Raw genomic sequence first — 19,362 nt, 5'->3', positions numbered from 1 at the left:
TAAGACAAGGAACATAAAAGCTTGAGTACAGGTTGTGTTTCACAGGCGTGTAATATGATGGCCTCTTCCTTTGTCATGCTTCAAGTAATAATCTCATACCTGAAGGCTTTTAGACAAACTTGACCGTGCACTTGATATTCAGCATTTCTCTTAGCATTAGAGAAACGAGTACTTTTTAGCAGACTTAAACTAGTTCATCAAACAATCATCAGTTACTTGGTAACACATTAACCTTCATACAGCACTGTTTGTTGAACTGATGTTTTTATTGTGAATAGGAAATTGATATCGATTCACAAGCAAGATGCATGTGTAAATGTACCATTATGCTGCAGTGTCAGATTGATGATGCTGTTCTGTATTCACCTGGTCCTCTAGTCCAACGGTCCCCAACCTTTTTTTGCGCCACGGACCGGTTTATGCCCGACAATATTTTCACGGACCGGCCTTTAAAGTGTCGCGGATAAATACAACAAAATAAAACTACCGTAGTACCGGTACCGAAAAAAAGAAGATTTATTCATAACACACATGAAAAGACCCAGGAAAACAGAATTAACGATAAAAACGATAACAAAATAACGCTAAAAACCGATAAAAACCCTGAAAACCATACATTTCACACCCGAGCCTCAACTCTCGCGGCCCGGTACCAAACGACTCACGGACCGTGGCCCAGGGGTTGGGGACCGCTGCTCTAGTCGATGGCGAGCTTGGTAAGATGTATGTATTTTTGTTACTCCCATGCCATTAGTAGTTTGTGGAAAGGTACAAAAGCCCCGTATCCAGGTTTGCTGGGGGAAAAAAGGAGATTAAGTTACTATTCAAACAGACTATACGTTAGAAAATCACACTTATATTTATAATTTTAATATTTTAGATGTCGCGGAGGTCGTGTGTTTGTTATTGTTGTTTTGTTCTTTTGCAGTCTCGTAAAAAAAATACTACATTTAAGTAACATTTCCAAATGCAGTCAGTCAAGTTTGTCATTGTAGGAAAGTGAGTTCACATTACAAGGTTGCACCTCATGCCTTTAAAGACAGCTAAGATGACCTGACAGCTGCATGTGCAGCACAGTGCAGCACAGTCCTAAAAAAATACCCAACAGCCACTTCATTAGGCACACCTTGCAGTTTTATGTTGGACCTTCTTTTGCCTTCGGGAATGCCTTACTTCTTCATGATATGAAGTTAATAAGCTGTAAGAAATATTCTTCAGACATTTTGGTCCATATTCACAGATAGTTGCTGCATATGTGTCAGCTGCACATCCATGATGCAAGTTTTCCATTTCACCACATCCAAAACATGGTCTATTAGATTGAGATCTGGTGACTGTGGAGAACATTTGACTATAGTGAACTCATCTTCAGGTTCGGTAAACCAGTTTGAGATGATCTGAGCTGGAAGCAACCATCAGACGATGGGTACAGCGTGGTCAGTGACATGGTCAGCCACATTTCTCAGGTAAGCTGTGGCACTTGAAAGATGCATATGTAGTCTCTTGGTGTTGCTTCAAGGTTCAACATGTTATGTATTCAGAGATTTTCTTCTGCTTTCATATCATTTAATGTAAACCCTTGAGATGGTGAAATATTGAATTATGGAATATCAAATCCATCAAAGTTAATGTATTAATACATTGTGTAATTGTGTGAAAGAATGGTGCTTAAGGTAAATACACTTCAAAACAAATGTAAAGGTTTAGAAGCATTTGAATTTAAATAGATACTGAGATTATTGTAAAAAGCATTACTTAGTGCACACATCCAAATCGCAGTACATTACTAAATGTCAAGGTGCACAACCTTAGAGCAAAAACATATACATGTTGCTTGAGTACGGCTGGTAGGAAAATGACATTGGTTACCATTCAAAGTAGCTGTGTCCCAGGTGGCTCCCATCACATAGCCCTGAATCAGGAGTTTGCAGCTCAACTCCAAGGTGGAGATCTACCTCCCCCTGCAGGTGACCGAGGAAACGAACTATTCCTGTGCTGATCCTCCCAGATGGCAGCATGATCCTGACCCGATGGCCTAGCTGTAAGTCCATCGGGGAGTGAGGAACAAAAACTCGATGTGGCCCTTGAGATTTCCTCCATGATCTCACACTGCAGAAAGAAAACTTCTCTTAGTGAAAGAAAATTACACACATCGATAAATCAGGAATTATGATCCTAAAATATATTCCATGTAATGAATAAATTTGCTTTTGGAACTATATTTTGAATATACACCCTGTGCATTTCTTAAGAGGGAAGATTATAACTGTTGCCGCAACGATTTTTTACATAATACATTTTCAATAGGACACAGGACCTCACATGACTCTGAAATGGTCCCTGCTGTTTCCACTGTTTGCAGTTAAACTTCTGAGCATAGATATAAGAATATTTTTTTATCCAACTCTCTGCCAAACCGTTTCTTTGAAAGCAATACCTCGAGGCTGAAGTTGAGGAGGAGGAAGGTCTTGAACTCTGTGCTGAGGATGAAGATAACTGGCTGCCTGACAAACTGCATTCATAACTATCACTTCTTGATGACATGTCAGACCTTCTGCGCTGATGGAGGCCGCCTGCACGTGACACATTAGCAGCTGATATCATGGCTAAATACAAAAGGATGCGCATATGAAAATTTGTTCTGTTATTGCCATAATTGTGTTACTGCCATTTACCTGAATACTCTTCAAATGCTTCTCCATTGTCCACTCCTGACTCTCCCTGGTCACTGTAACTGCCCACTTTCACCAACACTCCAGACTCCAGCTGAGGGAAAGGAGGCAAAGGTATAATTACAGAACCTCAGCCACCCACACACAACTTCACACACAAACACACCTGATTATGCAGCTCTTCCTGTTTTCTCTTCAGCTCTGTAAACCTCCTTTCCCATGATGCTCTCTCACAAGCAATCCTGGTCTTCAGTGATAGCACCTCTTTTTCAGTTTTGGTCAGTCTCTTCTGGAGGGCAAATGTACGGTCAGGGCTACCTGGTATGGCGGCAATCCTGTTATTTTCGGCACCTGACAAATAACATCAAATAAGGTAATCATCTAAATCTGCACATTAGCAAAGGGGATGTGAAGTAGGATTACATAAGGAGGAAGAGAGGCTTTAAGAAAATAAACTGTGAAATTGAGTGTTTAACAGTTGACTAAATATTTTTAAGATATTTTAAATGTGCTGGTGATCACTCTTTGATTTTATGAGTTTCTTACCCACAACTTGTTTCAACTCATGGCTTTTGCCCTCTGTAATGGGGTTTTCCCTTGGTAAGAATCTGATAGCATTGTATGGACATATCTGCAATGCAGATCAACACTGATTAAATTTTTTATAATCACCACTTACAAGAGCCTTCATTAAACTGTGATGTAAGCAGATTACCCAGATGTGAATATAATGAGCATACACTCACCCAAAGGAACCTGCAGGTGCAGAGTATCCCTTTGACTGCCCACGTAAACACAGCCCATAGGACTGTCATGTTAAAGCACCGTCCTCTCACATTGTGCTATCCTGAGCAGACAAAGGAATTGTTTTTCTTTAGTACAGTAAGTACTACAGCTGAAAGATTATATCTTTACAAAAGAGTGGATTTGGTTACAGAAAACTCAAGGCTAGTTGTAGGTTTTCTAAGAAAAAAATGGGTTGTACCATCTGTAGGTCAATGCTACCAGGCTATGCCCTCGTAACACATAAACACACTCAAAAACCACATTGAAATTAAAATGTGGTTGAAAGCTTATGACTTCGAGCAGGACACTGACCTTTTGCAGAAGCTTAACTGAAGGCTAGAAGTCATAGGGAAATGGTAGCTTCCATCTCTGCTAAAAGGGCCTCTGTCCCAGTCTATTGTGAAGGCTAATGTGCCACACAGGGCTCACTGACCTGTTGCTATGTGCCAGCTCTGTGTGAGCGCTGCTGACGACCGCCCGGGAGGTAAATCTAGTCTAATCTTCTTAGTCGTGCAGTTACACTATCTGGTTGTATCCAAGCTGCTACATATGGTTTACTGAGTCTGATAAACAATGTGAATAAGCCTCTACATTTAGTGCAACTGTTACATCTGTTGGAGGAAGAAGGATTCAGTATCATCACCCATCTGTTTAGTCTGTCTGTTGTCAAACTGGAGAGGTCATCCTTAATATTGATACAAAAATCTCCTTTCTTACTGTGTTTTCACTCTGCATTTGGCCAAGATCAGTGTCACTGCTGGTAGCATGAGGTGATACCTGGACCCTACAGAGGTGGCACAGGTAGTCCAAATGCTCCAGGATGGCACATCGATACGTGCGATTGCCAGAAGGTTTTCTATGTCTCCCAGCACAGTCTCAAGAACATGCAGGAGATTCCAGGAGACAGGCAGTAACGTAGGAGAAACTAGGAGAAACAAGGCTGTAGAAGAACGTTAACCCATCAGGTGCAAGGATGAACAAGATGAGCACTACGAGAGCCCTACAAAATGACCTCCTGTTAATGTCTCTGACCAAACAATCAGAAACAGACTTAATGAATGTAGCCTGAGCACCCGACCTTCTGTAACATGGTTCAGCATGATGTGTTTTTGGTGGATCAGTAATGTTCTGGGCTGGCATATCCATGGAGGGAGGCACAGACAGGCTGGTCAACAACGCCCTGTCTGACATTAGGTATTGGGACGATATTAATGGATCTATTGTTAGACCATACACTGGTGCAAGGTCCATCTATAGTTCGGTGCATCTATCCGACCACCAGGTTGCACTTCACATTGTTATTGTTTAGGAGCTCAGTGCAGTCCTGGTCCAGACCTGGGAGGGCATTCCCAGGACACCATCTGTTGTCTTGTTAGGACCATGCCCCAGTGTTGTCAGGCAAACACACACACAAGTATGTGGGGACCATACAAACTATTGAGTACCATTTTGAGTTGCTGTAATCAAATTTCAGCAAAATGGACTTGCCTGCCACATTACTTTTTCTATTATATTTTGGGGGTTTCTTTGAATTCAACCATCTGTAGGCTGTTAATTTAATTTCCATCAAACAATGTGTCATTCTTTCATTTCAAACACATTACCCAGGCCATACCAGAGATCCAGCATATTGGATATGCTGGATCTCTGGTATGCTGGAGATCTGATGTGTTTTCAAAGTGTTCCTCTTTTCTTTTTTTTTTAAAGTTTCTATAAAACATAATATTTTTAGTCACATCTATTATAAATGATCAGACTGTGCACAGAGACATGAAAACTGCTAGGGAGTGGCAACGCAAGTGCTTAGTTATTCTCCTAGCAACATCTACAGTGACTCACCAGCTGTGTATCAGACTAATTAGTTTGCCCTGAAACTTGAGGCGGCATTTTGCAAGAGGTAGAGAAAAAAAGAGAAAATTCCCAGGGAAGATTGATTCTGTGTTCATATCTTTTGGGTGTCAGATTTGGACTTGATAAGCTCTGATGTTTGAAAAATACATCCTATGTGACGCACAAGGTTTTTGTTCCTTTACAAGTATCTGTAGGTTCATACCAACATAGAGGTAAATATTCAGCAAATTTATGAAGACAGAACAGAATCCACAGTAATGCGGCCAAGAAACTACAAAAGTAAATTGTATTTTAGGCTCATATTATTAACAGTATGAACCTTAAAGGATTTCCCATTTTACCCAAACCAGCCTTCAGATTATTTTTTCTTTCACAAAAATTAATAAAGGCTGCAGCATAAAACTAGCAAAATATGTGGCCGTCCAATTCAAATAGTTATTAGAAAGGACTGGCAAACACATGTTGCTTATATGCAACCATTTATGTGGTTAATGGTTTTGGTGGGTGCCAGAGGCTATCCCAAAAGCACCTTACAGCATGGTCATCAGTTTATCACAGCACTAACACATACACATGCACATGATAGCGCTGCATGATACGTGACACTTAGTATGACAAGCTGTGACAATTTACTGCAGAATTCAGAGAGTAAAACAATTATCTCACATCTTGGGTTTTATTTCTTATGCATACATATAGACACTTATAGTCACAGACAAAATAAAAAACACACTCAAGTAATGGTTTATAACCTGTTTTGCAAATTGCCGATGACATTATAATTATCTAAGTCCATCATAGCTCCTCATTTGACTGTGTTTGCAAAGTCCCAGTCATCTGCAGTCGATGTTATTATCAATTATATTATGTAAATTATATACCTTTACATAGTTTTGCATCCAGTTTATGGAATTTTTAACCAACCCTGTATTTTCTGGACATGTAAGATACTTAAACACTTATTATTTTCCAAGGAAAATGCAAAATTATATCATGGATTGTTAATAGTCAGATACACTCGGTCTTGAATTCCTAAATAATTTTTTCAAACTAAAATATCACTCAAACATTGTGAGATTATCACACTAATCCCAAAACTGGATAAAGTTAATAATTAAATAACAAAGTATAATTCATTTAATTGGGGTAAGTAAAACATGTCTATATATACTATATGTATACTATACTATATGTCTGTAGTGGGGAAAAAGTATGTAAGCATTTAAATGAAATGACTGTAATGTAACTGTTCAGATTAATAATTAACTGCTTGCTACAGATTCCTCACAACACTTTTTTAGGAGTTTGACATCCAAAATACGCATTTTATTTATTCTACTTTAAACATTCATTCTTAGAAAATAGTCTTATATGGCATTAATTCAATTTATTTCAGCATGCAGACATGATAAAGAAGACCTACCAAAGTTAAAACATCATCGGAATCAGGAAGAAAGGTGATTTAAGTGATTTTAAACGTGGAATAATTGTTCTTAATCATCCAATGGGGCTGGTCTGAGCTTTTTAAAGATCAGTCTACTGAGTTGTTCCCACACCACCAAAAACCTGAGGTTACAATTTTCAAAATGGGCAAAAGAAGATGGTTTCGTAGCCTTTTCCAGAATGTTTAGCACCAATAAATGTCTTTAGTTCACATCATCTCACTCAAAATGAGGGTGTCCACTTACACCCCAATGCAATTAATGAATTAGGCGCATAATTAATTATGATAATAAGTTCTCATTACCTGCTTTTAGGACTTAAATCTTAAATTTAATGGTATTTTAGGTGTCAGTGGGACATCTCTGCTGGAGATGAGGAGATCACTGTCCAAACTTTTAACCTTTAGGTTGTGCTGCGAGTGATTCCTGATAGGTTTGGCCAATAAATTACTTCAAAGATGTGTAATAAGAAAAAACATTCTCTTGTTCTGTTATGTTTTTAAAATAAGATATTCTATACCATTTTATGTCTTTTAATCACTATTATCTCTAAATATGTTTATATAATTAACAGTAAAATAGCTCAAACACTGCCTAATGAGAAATCTCTAACGTTAAATGAAAGTACAAATAAAGTTCAGAGTCAGATTTTCCACCTAATTTAGAAATCCAGAAAACTCCCGTTTTGAGGGTTATTTTCATACAATTATCCATACATAGCCGAAAAAATGTCGTTATTATTATTGGAGCTGCAGTGAAAAAAGGAAGGACTTCTGTCACCTAAATTGTGCAAGACTCTTTGGTGTCATGCCCAAGAATTTTATGTTCTTTGAGCCACAAAGAGCGAATTGTAGCGTGCAGAGGGGGCGTATGGCTGGGAGAGAGAAGGGGGTCTAATTTCACATTGTGTTGAACCGAAACCAAGAGGCCCCCTATACAATCAACACACAGGACACTGAAATCTCACCTGTGCTCTCATAGACAAGTACAGGCTTAATCCACTCAGTTATTTCAGTTAATTGTAAGTTTCGGTATGTACACTTTTATTTGAACTCAGAGTAATCAAAACTGTGTGAGTACTGTAAAGTAATATCGTCTTTTATTACAACATTAATTGTGGGGCATCCAGCAAGTGCAAGCCTTTAGTCTCCTCCTCTCACACTTGAATAAGTGTCCAGCCGAGAATTTGTTCTTATTGCGTTGCTATCAGCAGTGCTATCAGCAGGAAGCAAACAGGGGAGGTGACAGAGAGCAAGAGAGAACTCTGCAGTGGGAGAAAGCTCATTCACTTCAACCACAGCTGAGACAAACCATGCCCAGTGCACCACAGGTGAGTGGATTTTACCGATTTTGAATGATGGACTTTGTTAGTTTTACTTAAATTCCTTAAGCTATATTTACGCATAGCAAGCAGGCGGCTCCATTGAAGCTGGATAATTATACAACAGGCTGATATTTTCTTCGTTTTCTATTGTACGTTTTTCAGTTACAAAATATTATTTCACATATTACATGTGCAAATATGGTGAATATGTTTTTCTAATGTTTTTTCTAATATTTGAATAAAGGTTTTATATCCCTTAATATTTAAAATGTAATATTCAGTTTCAGTCTCAAAAACATTTAGTGTTATGATGTCTATGAAATGAACCACTTTGAGGATTTTGATTACAAAATCATTTAAAAATTTATACTCAGGTGTTCTGTTTGTAGCATGTGTTGCCTATTCTCCATTGCTCTTTATAGAATAGGCAGTTGCTAATACAACTAATTCCTTCCCTGAAACCTCCTAATATTCCCAAAACATTACATCATTCATGACTGCTTTTGCCAAACACTAACTAGTACATCGACTGAGTCTTGCAGCAGCAGTTTACCAATAAGATGATGTAAACAGGAAGTTTGTGTAAGGAGGACACTACAATAGGTATATTGGCATCATTAAGAGTAAACAGCTTGCACCAAACCAAGAAATTCCTGCCAGTTTTCCTAATTAAACTGCATTTTGACATGGAAGTTAAAATGGCCACTGTTGTCGGTCAGTTTCCAGGGTGGAGAGCCCACAGGAGGCCACCCTGGGATCCAAGGAAGAAGAGGAAAAAACAAGCCATGCTGCTTAGTGGCTCTCCCAGGGGCACTGAGCATGGAACAAACACATTTTAATTGTGTTCACTGCACTGCAAGACACTTAAAAAACAATTATGTGTCACTACACAAAACTAAACTTTACCTCATAGGGGGGATTACCATGCAGTGCTGGTTTAAAAAAAAAAAAGTACCAGAAAATGCTGAAACTAATTCCTTGAGAAACTGTGCAAAAAAAAAAAAGCACAACAGGTTTAAATGTCACATATCACATTACTTTTAAATTTCTTATATTGTAACTCAACCAAACAATTATGAGATCAGTTTCACCAGAACAATTGGAGATTTGTGAAAAGAGAAGACCATTGATGACCATCGACGCTGTCACAGATCAAACAAAGTGCCCAGGTGTGTTACAATGAATGAGCATGGCTGTAATTCAGAGACCTATTACCGTGGGTAAACAGTGTGAACTGTGCCCACCGATACAGACCTTGTCAATACAGAAATGCAGTTATTGTTTAGTTTATTTATCTTGGTGAGATTAATCTTCAATTTTGAGTACAACTCAGTGGATATTAAAAAAAGGAAGGACAATGCAAGATGTTCTTTCATGCTGATAATGAGTTTACTGGGAATTTGATGGGTATTATATAATTACAGGCTGGACGAAGAGCTCCCTCCCTTTCAGGCAGTGGCATAATGACCTCCACTACTTTTATAAAAGACACAGGTATGAGTTTGTATTTTATTCTCTATTTAAAAGCACTGTTCTCGGTGACATATATATTCTGTTACACAGGTGAAATGGAGACTCAATCAATATGTTTTAGGATTGTTTATTTTCCACCCATCCTGCCTATCATTTAAGAAAAAACTTGCACAACTTTAATGTTTCAAGCATATTGCGCCCTCTGCAGCACCTTAGACTTGAAGTTAGGAAAGGAATAAAACTAAGGAATGGAAAAAGAAGACATGGAGTATTTGTTGTATGTTCAGAATAGAGAAAATCAGATAAAATTACTGGGATTTGGCTGGTTTAATAGGCAATATGCATGTCTCACGAAGGAACTTGCATCCATTAGGGCTCAGGTCTTGCATGTTTTTGAAGAAACAAATGCACATCTAACCACTGAAACTATGGGAACCCAGTGCTAATGTCCCAAAAGCAAAGATGTCATACTGCTCTCTCATGAATAAAAAGATGACACACGCATGTTGGCATGGTACCTGTGCACCAGAGTGGCATGCCTTTCTGCAGATAAATACAAGCTTCCATGATTACAGTCAGTCTGTGGTTGCTAGAGACACATGTTTATGTGTCTCAGCTTGTAAGAAATGTTATTACCAGTAAAAACTACTTTTGACTGCTCCTTTATTTAAAGGGGGTTGTCTTAGTAGGTAACCCACATTTAATTTGACATACTTTTTATACGAGACGCCCTTCCTGACAAAACCTGAAAAGGTTTTGTGCTTCGTTCTAAGATTGAACAAAGGAAACCTTTGCTTGTTAGGCACATGTGAAAATCAATACACTGTGGAGCCACTAGGATTATCTTTCTGAATATTGAGCATAATGCATCATTGTACTAAATTTTGCTTCATAGGGCTGTTGGTTAAATGGTCCAGCTGTCCGATCATCATAATGATATCATAAAATAATCTCTGTAATGCAAAATTCAGGTACAATCATGCATTATGCTAAATATTAAGAATGACAGTCCTAACAGCTGATGTTAAGGACAGTGTTAAGTATCTGTTTATTATAATGGGGCGTGAGTGTAAATAGATTGGCACTTATATACTTTCCACTCAATCTGAGCACTGAAAACAGTTTTCTCATTTACCCAATTTCATGCACATTCATACAGCACTTTTATCAAAATTTTTATATTCACAAGATGCATTCATGGGAGCACTGGGGAAACTCTGGGTTCAGTATCTTGCCCAAGGATTCACATGTAAACTGGAGAAGCCAGGGATCAATACACTGACAAAGTTATTATAACAGATCATTTATTCTCTTCAGCTCTCCTTCTGTGGTGTATCTCTTCAGCCTAGTGGCCAGGGCGGTGAGCCTTTGTTTGGCACTTTCTAGAGCCTCAGTTATGGACATCTTGTTGTGACTCTTTTTCATTCAGAACCAGTGGAGTATATGACTTCACCAGTCTGTCTGTCTTCATTTGAGGTTATTGCACTGATCTGCCAGGTGCTTTCTACTCAATCAAACTTCAAACATGCTCTGCGACTTTTGTCATTGGATCAGCAGGCGTAGTAGCATTTCATAAATTCCATATGCCAGTTCTTGTGCATGTATGTCCATGTTCAGTATGTCCTGGTTTGTCAACACCTGATGGGGAACTTTTCAGGCGACGTCTGAGCCAGTTATATATCTTTTGCTCATGTTCCAAGGTAAGCTTCAATAGCATTGGTGCCAAACCCGAGGGCACTATATAGATATATAAACATCTTAGGCCCGGTATTTTTTAACAGATTTATAGTTTTATCAGCATAAGTAAAAAACAAAATAGTTTGCTCATATTGTGAATCTGTAATATATGGTTTTTATGTTGATTTGCACCTGGATAAAAAAAGGGTAAGGCATATTCAGAACCAGTTACCTGGTGTTTGTGCCAGTCTTTCAAATAGAAGCTAAGATATTGCATGAAATCCTTGATAAATATCATCACTCATTATGATTTATTCTCTGATCACCATAATATTAGAGAATTTTATAAAAAGTTTCCCAGAAAATGCAGTCCATGCACATTATGCAATGTTGTTAAAAAAAATCCACCCAATCCTGTCTTATTATGTTTCCTCCAAAATGCCCAACTTTACAGGTATTCTGCGAGTCCTCCCTTTAGGACTATTTCTGCTATCCATGTTAGTATCAGGAGTATCAGGAGCAGCCACTACCACCCCACAAAGCTCAACAGCACCCAGTACCAGCCAGCCCTCTTCTACCACCAATGAAGGTATTACAGTGCTCACTACCCATTCTTCCTCAGCCACTAGCCAGTCCACATCGGCAGGCACAACATCAACCACCGGTGAGTCCCCCACATCCACAGGCACAGCATCAACCACCAGCGAGTCCCCTACATCCACAGGCACAGCATCAACCACCAGCGAGTCCCCCACATCCACAGCCACAGCATCAACAGCCAGCGAGTCCCCCACATCCACAGCCACAGCATCAACAGCCAGCGAGTCCCCCACATCTACATCCACAGGCACAGCATCAACCACCAGTGAGTCCCCCACATCCGCATTAACAGGCACAGCATCAACCACCAGTGAGTCCCCCACATCCACAGGCACAGCATCAACCACCAGCCAGTCCCCTACATCCACAGGCACAGCATCAACCACCAGTGAGTCCCCCACATCCACATCCACAGGCACAGCATCAACCACCAGTGAGTCCCCCACATCCACATCCACAGGCACAGCATCAACCACCAGTGAGTCCCCCACGTCCACAGGCACAGCATCAACCACTAGTGAGTCCCCCACGTCCACAGGCACAGCATCAACCACCAGTGAGTCCCCCACGTCCACAGGCACAGCATCAACCACCAGTGAGTCCCCCACATCCACAGGCACAGCATCAACCACCAGCCATTCCCCTACATCCACAGGCACAGCATTAACCACCAGTGAGTCCCCCACATCCACATTAACAGGCACAGCATCAACCACCAGTGAGTCCCCTGCATCCACACTAACAGGAATAGATTTGGCCACCAGCCAGTCCCCCACATCCACAGCCACAGCATCAACAGCCAGTGAGTCCCCCACATCTACATCCACAGGCACAGCATCAACCACCAGTGAGTCCCCCACATCTACATCCACAGGTACAGCATCAACCACCAGTGAGTCCCCCACATCCGCATTAACAGGCACAGCATCAACCACCAGTGAGTCCCCCACATCTACATCCACAGGCACAGCATCAACCACCAGTGAGTCCCCCACATCCGCATTAACAGGCACAGCATCAACCACCAGTGAGTCCCCCACATCCACAGGCACAGCATCAACCACCAGCCAGTCCCCTACATCCACAGGCACAGCATCAACCACCAGTGAGTCCCCCACATCCACATCCACAGGCACAGCATCAACCACCAGTGAGTCCCCCACATCCACATCCACAGGCACAGCATCAACCACCAGTGAGTCCCCCACATCCACATCCACAGGCACAGCATCAACCACCAGTGAGTCCCCCACGTCCACAGGCACAGCATCAACCACCAGTGAGTCCCCCACGTCCACAGGCACAGCATCAACCACCAGTGAGTCCCCCACATCCACAGGCACAGCATCAACCACCAGCCATTCCCCTACATCCACAGGCACAGCATTAACCACCAGTGAGTCCCCCACATCCACATTAACAGGCACAGCATCAACCGCCAGTGAGTCCCCTGCATCCACACTAACAGGAATAGATTTGGCCACCAGCCAGTCCCCCACATCCACAGCCACAGCATCAACAGCCAGTGAGTCCCCCACATCTACATCCACAGGCACAGCATCAACCACCAGTGAGTCCCCCACGTCCACAGGCACAGCATCAACCACCAGTGAGTCCCCCACATCCACAGGCACAGCATCAACCACCAGCCATTCCCCTACATCCACAGGCACAGCATTAACCACCAGTGAGTCCCCCACATCCACATTAACAGGCACAGCATCAACCGCCAGTGAGTCCCCTGCATCCACACTAACAGGAATAGATTTGGCCACCAGCCAGTCCCCCACATCCACAGCCACAGCATCAACAGCCAGTGAGTCCCCCACATCTACATCCACAGGCACAGCATCAACCACCAGTGAGTCCCCCACATCTACATCCACAGGCACAGCATCAACCACCAGTGAGTCCCCCACATCCACAGGCACAGGCACAGCATTGACCACCAGCCAGTCCCCCACAACTACACCTGCTTCTATAGTTGATTTACCCACCACAATGCAATTCCACACAACCTTACCCACTTACACAGGTATAGCATTTACTGACACGCAATCCCTGACAAATATACACATCTCTGGAAACTCAGTATCTATCACTACTCAATCCTCCCAACTCAGGAGGGTCACCAAGCACTGGTACCAATACAAAAGCCTTTGGCAATGCTGTATCTTTAACTTCTATCCACTCTTTTAATTCAGCCAATTCTACTAATTCAACAACAAACTTAACAAACTGAATCAGTAAAGTTGAAGCAATATTGAAATGTATTAGCTTTGTTTTGTATAACATTTTGTCTCTTCAAGTCTTTGCTAAATGTACTTGTATATTGTTTACATGATCAAAATAAATTAATAATCAACCAATCAATCAATTCCTTGTCTCCAGTTGATTCTACGACCACGACCAAACCCACCACGGCAACTACCACTTCATCTTCCTCCTTGACTTTTGGCACCAGTTCTTTAACCACAAAGATGAACACCAGTCAGTTTTTTATGTATTTATTTCCTTACTTATTTGTTCATTCATTCATTCATTTAGTATGTGTGTGTTTTGCTGTTTGTTTGTTTCTTTGTTTGTTTGTTTGTTTGTTTCTTTGTTTCTTTGTTTCTTTGTTTCTTTGTTTCTTTGTTTCTTTGTTTCTTTGTTTGTTTCTTTGTTTCTTTGTTTGTTTGGGGAGGGGTATTTTTTATTCATTCATTTTTTCTTTTTTTCATTCATTCACATTTTAATTTGTTCTTGCATCAAAATTAAATAGATCTTTTACAATCAATGTTGTGTTGCTTTAAAAAACTCCAGTCATGACATCTGTCTTTCTATCACAGGTGACATGACTGAGAATGGAACCACTAAGGCAAGTCAAATATTCTCCTTCTTCTGTTCACTTATCTATGAGTGTTTTTCATTCCTTCAAGCCTCTTCATCACATGCCTCTTAATTCTCTCAAATACAGATATACTGCCCCTCATTCAACTGTAACTACTCTGACTGCTATTCAATGTACATCAGTCAGAACACCACTCCGTGTGCTGTCGATAATTGTTGTCAGGTAGGGCAGTCAGCTAATGGCACTAAAAACTAAGAAACTATTTGAGCCATAGCAATTACAAATCCCTCTTTTTAAGGAATTGAGCAGTCAAAAGATTGCATGGTATCTATAACTGACTATTAAAGGGAAAATACATTTATTTTTTCTAAATAAATTAACATAGTATAGAAATTAAAGAAATTAGATGCGTCTCTCTAATCTTTCTGTTATATCTCAGTTGTTAAGGCAAACAGACATGTGGTATACTGCCAGCTGCAGCAACTCTTGTGCTGACAGCTGCAAGAATGCCTCCCAGACCAACTGTGCTGTGAACTGCTGTAATTTCACTGGCTGTCTCAATTACACTTTTGCATCCATGATGAGCATAACAACCAATGGTAACTACACCTTTCTTTTAAATCACTTCATTTGAGCACTCATAAATATTTTATGTTTTACCATGCTCATATGTCTGTGAAGGTTCTCAGTCATCCAGGTCATCGTAGTCAAAGGAGCTTGGAGAGAAAAGCATCTGGACTTCTTTAAGTTGCTTTAAGACGTTTCTTAAAGTGGACCAAGGCTGGCCAAGGGTGACGCTAGCAAGTCTTCAAGCAACTTAAAGAAGTCCAGATGCTTTTCTCTCCAAACTCCTTGAATTACCATGCTCCTGTTGTCTTTGCAAATGATCAATTTTTAAATCTTAAAAAAAAACATCACTGTATATTGTTTTGTTCTTCTCCTTTATCTACTTTTAGGAACTCAAACCACAAAACCAACAACCACGCAGGCCCCTACTACAACTACTACCAGTCAAACAACAGCAAACAATGTAAGAACTGCTGGCTGCATGAATGAATCTTTTGGCAAGCAAATGTGCATGCGGGAAGAAGGCTGTGTATCACTAAACAAAACTAATTTGGCCTTTAACACCACAGTCCCCTTTTCTTAAATGTCAGCTACAAACTTCCTCTGTTCCTTGCTTCCAACAGAATCACTATGTTTAACAAAAGTATTACCTTTTTTTCTAATAATGATTATCTTTGACTGGTTAATAAACTGCCTGTCAACAATTTAACAAGTTAATGGAGTGTGGACTGAAAAACCACTTTGTCCAGCAGTGTAAATGAGACTTGGTTTGAAATAAGTTTTATGTTTCTTGCGCTGTTGTTTTTGTCAGGGAAAAAAGTGCCGTGCTGGTACATGCACCAGCGCAAACTGCTATACAAGTTTCACCATGCTACAAATGTGTTCCTCCTCAGAACCACATTGTCAGGTAAGAACATTCAATAGCATAAATATAACATTCATTAATTTTTCCAGCCTCATTGCAGTTGTTTTTTCTGAGCTTCTACACACTCGTATTTCTGTTTGTTTAGTGCTTTTAAAGCTGACACCGTCTTCATGCTATCCTTGCTTCAGCACAAACTTTGTTATAAATCTATGAATTTACTTTCTGAATTTATCAAAATTTGGAGAATATACAAGAAAAAGGAACCAGGGGGCATAAAATGTACCAATATGAACTCAAAATAGCTTTTTATTTGAATCGGTTAAGGAATAAATTATTTATACAAAAGAATCTGAAAAACAAACATAAGAAGTACCTCTACGATACATTTTATGAGCATAAATAAACAAACTTCATTAGCCTCATATTTACAGTTTTTACCATTCATAGGCCCTACACCGATCTTTCTCACTCATTGTCTTTGCAGCTGAAAAATGAGTCTACAGATACTGCCACAAAATGGACAGCGGGTTGCACCAACTGCACTGGCTACACTGCTTGCAAGGCTTCAACCAAACCTCCATGTAATCTGGAGTGCTGCAATGCCACAATGACCTCTTGCCTATGGTTGAATGGCACACTAAATGTTCCCTCTTTTGCCACAAGAGGTCCATATCTTCACACAGAACTGATAGCTTCCTTACTTTGTATTGTTGCTATCGCTTTTCTGCTTTGAGAACATGCTTGCTCAATTGCTGTGTGCGTTATTGGGTAAGTAGCGCTTTGTGTAACTCCTAGTTTCTCCAAAGTTACAAAGAAAATGTAGAAAAGATATTAATATGAATATTTTTATATTCATATTATGTAATTGTATAGGTATGGAAATATGGAAAACATTAATTGCAATGTTGATTGTGCTTCTTGTTTAAACTTTCCAGTCCCGTTTATGTCTGGTTCCAGACCACTGAAATGGCTTTGAACAGTATTTCTCTATGAAATACTATTTTCAGGAATCCAGAAAAACAAGCCAGAAGCAACATATCAGTTGATCATACAAGTGATCTTTATAAGCAACAGATTGATAAAGTAAAATAAACTTTTAAGTTATTTTAAACCGCTAAGTACCTTGTTGTACGTTCGGAAATGTCCTTATCTATTGCCATTATTGATATAAGATTAAATCTCTTCTTCAAGCTTTTGTTGTAGTAATGCAGATACAACTACATGCACTTTATAAAACACAAATGTTGTGCTGTAACAGGGAGTTGTCTTTTGAAGGTTTGTTGAATAATTCCTGTAGATGTAACATTAATGACACATGCAAGTCAGTGCACTTAGCTACATTTTGTGATTTTGAGGTATTTACTATATGATTTACAAAGTATATTTTGTGGTACATTCATGTTGCATCAATGCTAAATGAAATTAGAATATGTGAATTCTAGTTTTGTGCACTGTACACTATCAAAAATGCCTTAAAATAAAATAAAATAAATCTTATGTAATATGTCTGATAAGTTTTTCCCCAGCTACAGCTTTCGGAGTGTACTTAGTGGATCGCGGTTTAGCAAAGTCTACATTCCCTCAACCTAAGTTCATAAAGTAATCACATAAATTCCCTTGTTTTGTGTTTTTTTTATCCATAGCTCCAGTTACAGTACCTGTTACTTTTTAGAATAAGCTTTACATTGCAAAAAATACTGACTGTTGCTAGATGGGAAGCCATGTTTTACATGTCTAAGTTATAAGCTGTTCAGTGAATTAGTAATTTGAATTTTATGGCAGCAACACGTCCCAAAACATTTGGGACAGAGGCAACAAAAGGCTGAAAAGGTAAGTGGTCCTAAAAAGAAGCAGCTTGAGGAACCTTTTACAGCTAACTGCAACAGGTCAGTAAGATGCCTGGGTATAAAAAGAGCCTCTTTGAGAGGCAGAGCTTTCCAGAAGTAAAGACAAGAAGAATTCCACTAAACTGCAAAAAACTGTCTACAAATTGTGGAATAATTTCACAATTGAATGTTTCTCTACTTAAAATTTCAACATCTCATTATCTACAGTACATAATGTCATCAAAAAATCCTAAGAATTCAAAGAACTTACTGTGCGTGAAGCCCAAGGCTGAAGATCACTATTCAATGGCTGTTTTGCACAGGTTAAAGAAGACTTCTAGAAAACATTGTTTGTGAACATATTTCACCATATCGTACACAAATACAGGTTAAAGCTCTATCATGCAAAAAAGAAGCCATATGTGAACATGATCCAGAAATGCTGGCATCACCTTTGGACAGAAGCTCATTGACTGAGGAAAAGCAGAAAATTGTTCTGTGTTCAGATGAATTTTGAAATTCTTTTTGGAAAACGTGTAAGATGATCCAGCCTAAAGAGCACAGAGACCACTGTGTTTGTGATCAGCAGTGAGTTTAAAAACCCGCAATTCTCGGATCATACCAATATCAGGGGGGATTCACGCACAGTCGTAAATTCCCACAGTGTGCACTATGTGCTTCGAATATTGTGTGTACTTTTTGTTTTATACAGTTGTCAGCCAGGCATCTAGCTATGAAAAAATTACACTCCAAAAGACCCCGGGCTTCTGACAAAACAACCCGGGCTTAAGCCCAGTAAGCCACTCCCATGCTCCGCCCCTGATTCTGACAGTTGGATTGGTCTTATAGGTATATACAGGTCTAAGAGAAACATATCCTCCTATCCAGATGACCTCTTCAGGCAAGTTCTTGTTCTTTTATATTTCAACAAGACTATACTAAACTGCACACTGCAATTAGATGTGTTGTTACCATAAAATTCAAAATGACCTTATGTTTCCCTTAAAATTACACATTTTTATCAGGTCAAACTGTTGATATGTTTTCTATGTTTTATTGTAAATACAATCTGGTCTTGAGCAACAGTTGTCCAGGGTTTCTGAAGGTCTTTTGGGAGGTGTTCTGGGGATTTTGTTTGGACATTAGCTGCTATTTCCCTCATTTTCAGTCCAGTATTTATACCTGCTTTCAGAGGAATGTTTTGGTTTGTTGGTTTGTTTGTTTGTTAAGCCACTTAACTGTGACATATGAATCATTCAAGAATTTTAAAAAAGTCAACAAAAGCAATGGATGAACCAGTATTGTGTCTGCAGCAGCCTGTCAAGAAAAGTTATCTTCTTAAAAAAAAACTTTTACATTTCCCAATGGACTGTTAGCTAAAACTTTCTATATCTCTTAATGTACACTCTGTACTAAAAATAAATAAATCAGGAAACTGGAAGAGCA

General features: G+C 39.6%; 2 protein-coding genes across 5 annotated transcripts; one reads left to right on the top strand and one right to left on the bottom strand.

Annotated features, from left to right (window-relative positions):
- Positions 1 to 430: 430 nt before the first annotated feature.
- Positions 431 to 18,425, bottom strand: LOC308406204 (uncharacterized protein). The gene is made up of 8 exons (XM_080897071.1): positions 18,188 to 18,425; positions 3,419 to 3,519; positions 3,219 to 3,303; positions 2,839 to 3,023; positions 2,676 to 2,766; positions 2,438 to 2,573; positions 1,870 to 2,109; positions 431 to 794 (listed from the first exon to the last, which is right to left on the bottom strand). The coding sequence occupies exons 2-8, from the start codon at positions 3,485 to 3,487 to the stop codon at positions 737 to 739; spliced, it is 864 nt and encodes a 287-aa protein (XP_080753197.1). The 5' UTR covers positions 3,488 to 3,519; positions 18,188 to 18,425; the 3' UTR covers positions 431 to 736.
- Positions 7,648 to 17,559, top strand: LOC308406135 (uncharacterized protein). 4 transcript variants are annotated; one of them, XM_080897002.1, is made up of 10 exons: positions 7,648 to 7,782; positions 7,965 to 8,081; positions 9,500 to 12,090; positions 14,217 to 14,315; positions 14,657 to 14,685; positions 14,785 to 14,880; positions 15,098 to 15,257; positions 15,615 to 15,688; positions 16,037 to 16,132; positions 16,575 to 17,559. In XM_080897002.1, the coding sequence occupies exons 3-10, from the start codon at positions 11,532 to 11,534 to the stop codon at positions 16,821 to 16,823; spliced, it is 1,362 nt and encodes a 453-aa protein (XP_080753128.1). In that variant the 5' UTR covers positions 7,648 to 7,782; positions 7,965 to 8,081; positions 9,500 to 11,531; the 3' UTR covers positions 16,824 to 17,559. The 4 variants fall into 4 exon arrangements, with proteins under 4 accessions (XP_080753128.1, XP_080753127.1, XP_080753129.1 ...); XM_080897001.1 differs by having other exon boundaries at positions 7,962 to 8,081; XM_080897003.1 differs by having other exon boundaries at positions 7,649 to 8,081; positions 9,500 to 9,569; positions 11,680 to 12,090.
- Positions 18,426 to 19,362: the final 937 nt, after the last annotated feature.

This window comes from Rhamphochromis sp. 'chilingali' (genome assembly GCF_963969265.1).
Source record: "Rhamphochromis sp. 'chilingali' genome assembly, chromosome: 11".
Lineage (NCBI taxonomy): Eukaryota > Metazoa > Chordata > Actinopteri > Cichliformes > Cichlidae > Rhamphochromis > Rhamphochromis sp. 'chilingali'.
Note: the sequence above shows the minus strand (reverse complement) of the source record. Positions and strands in the feature narration are given on the sequence as shown.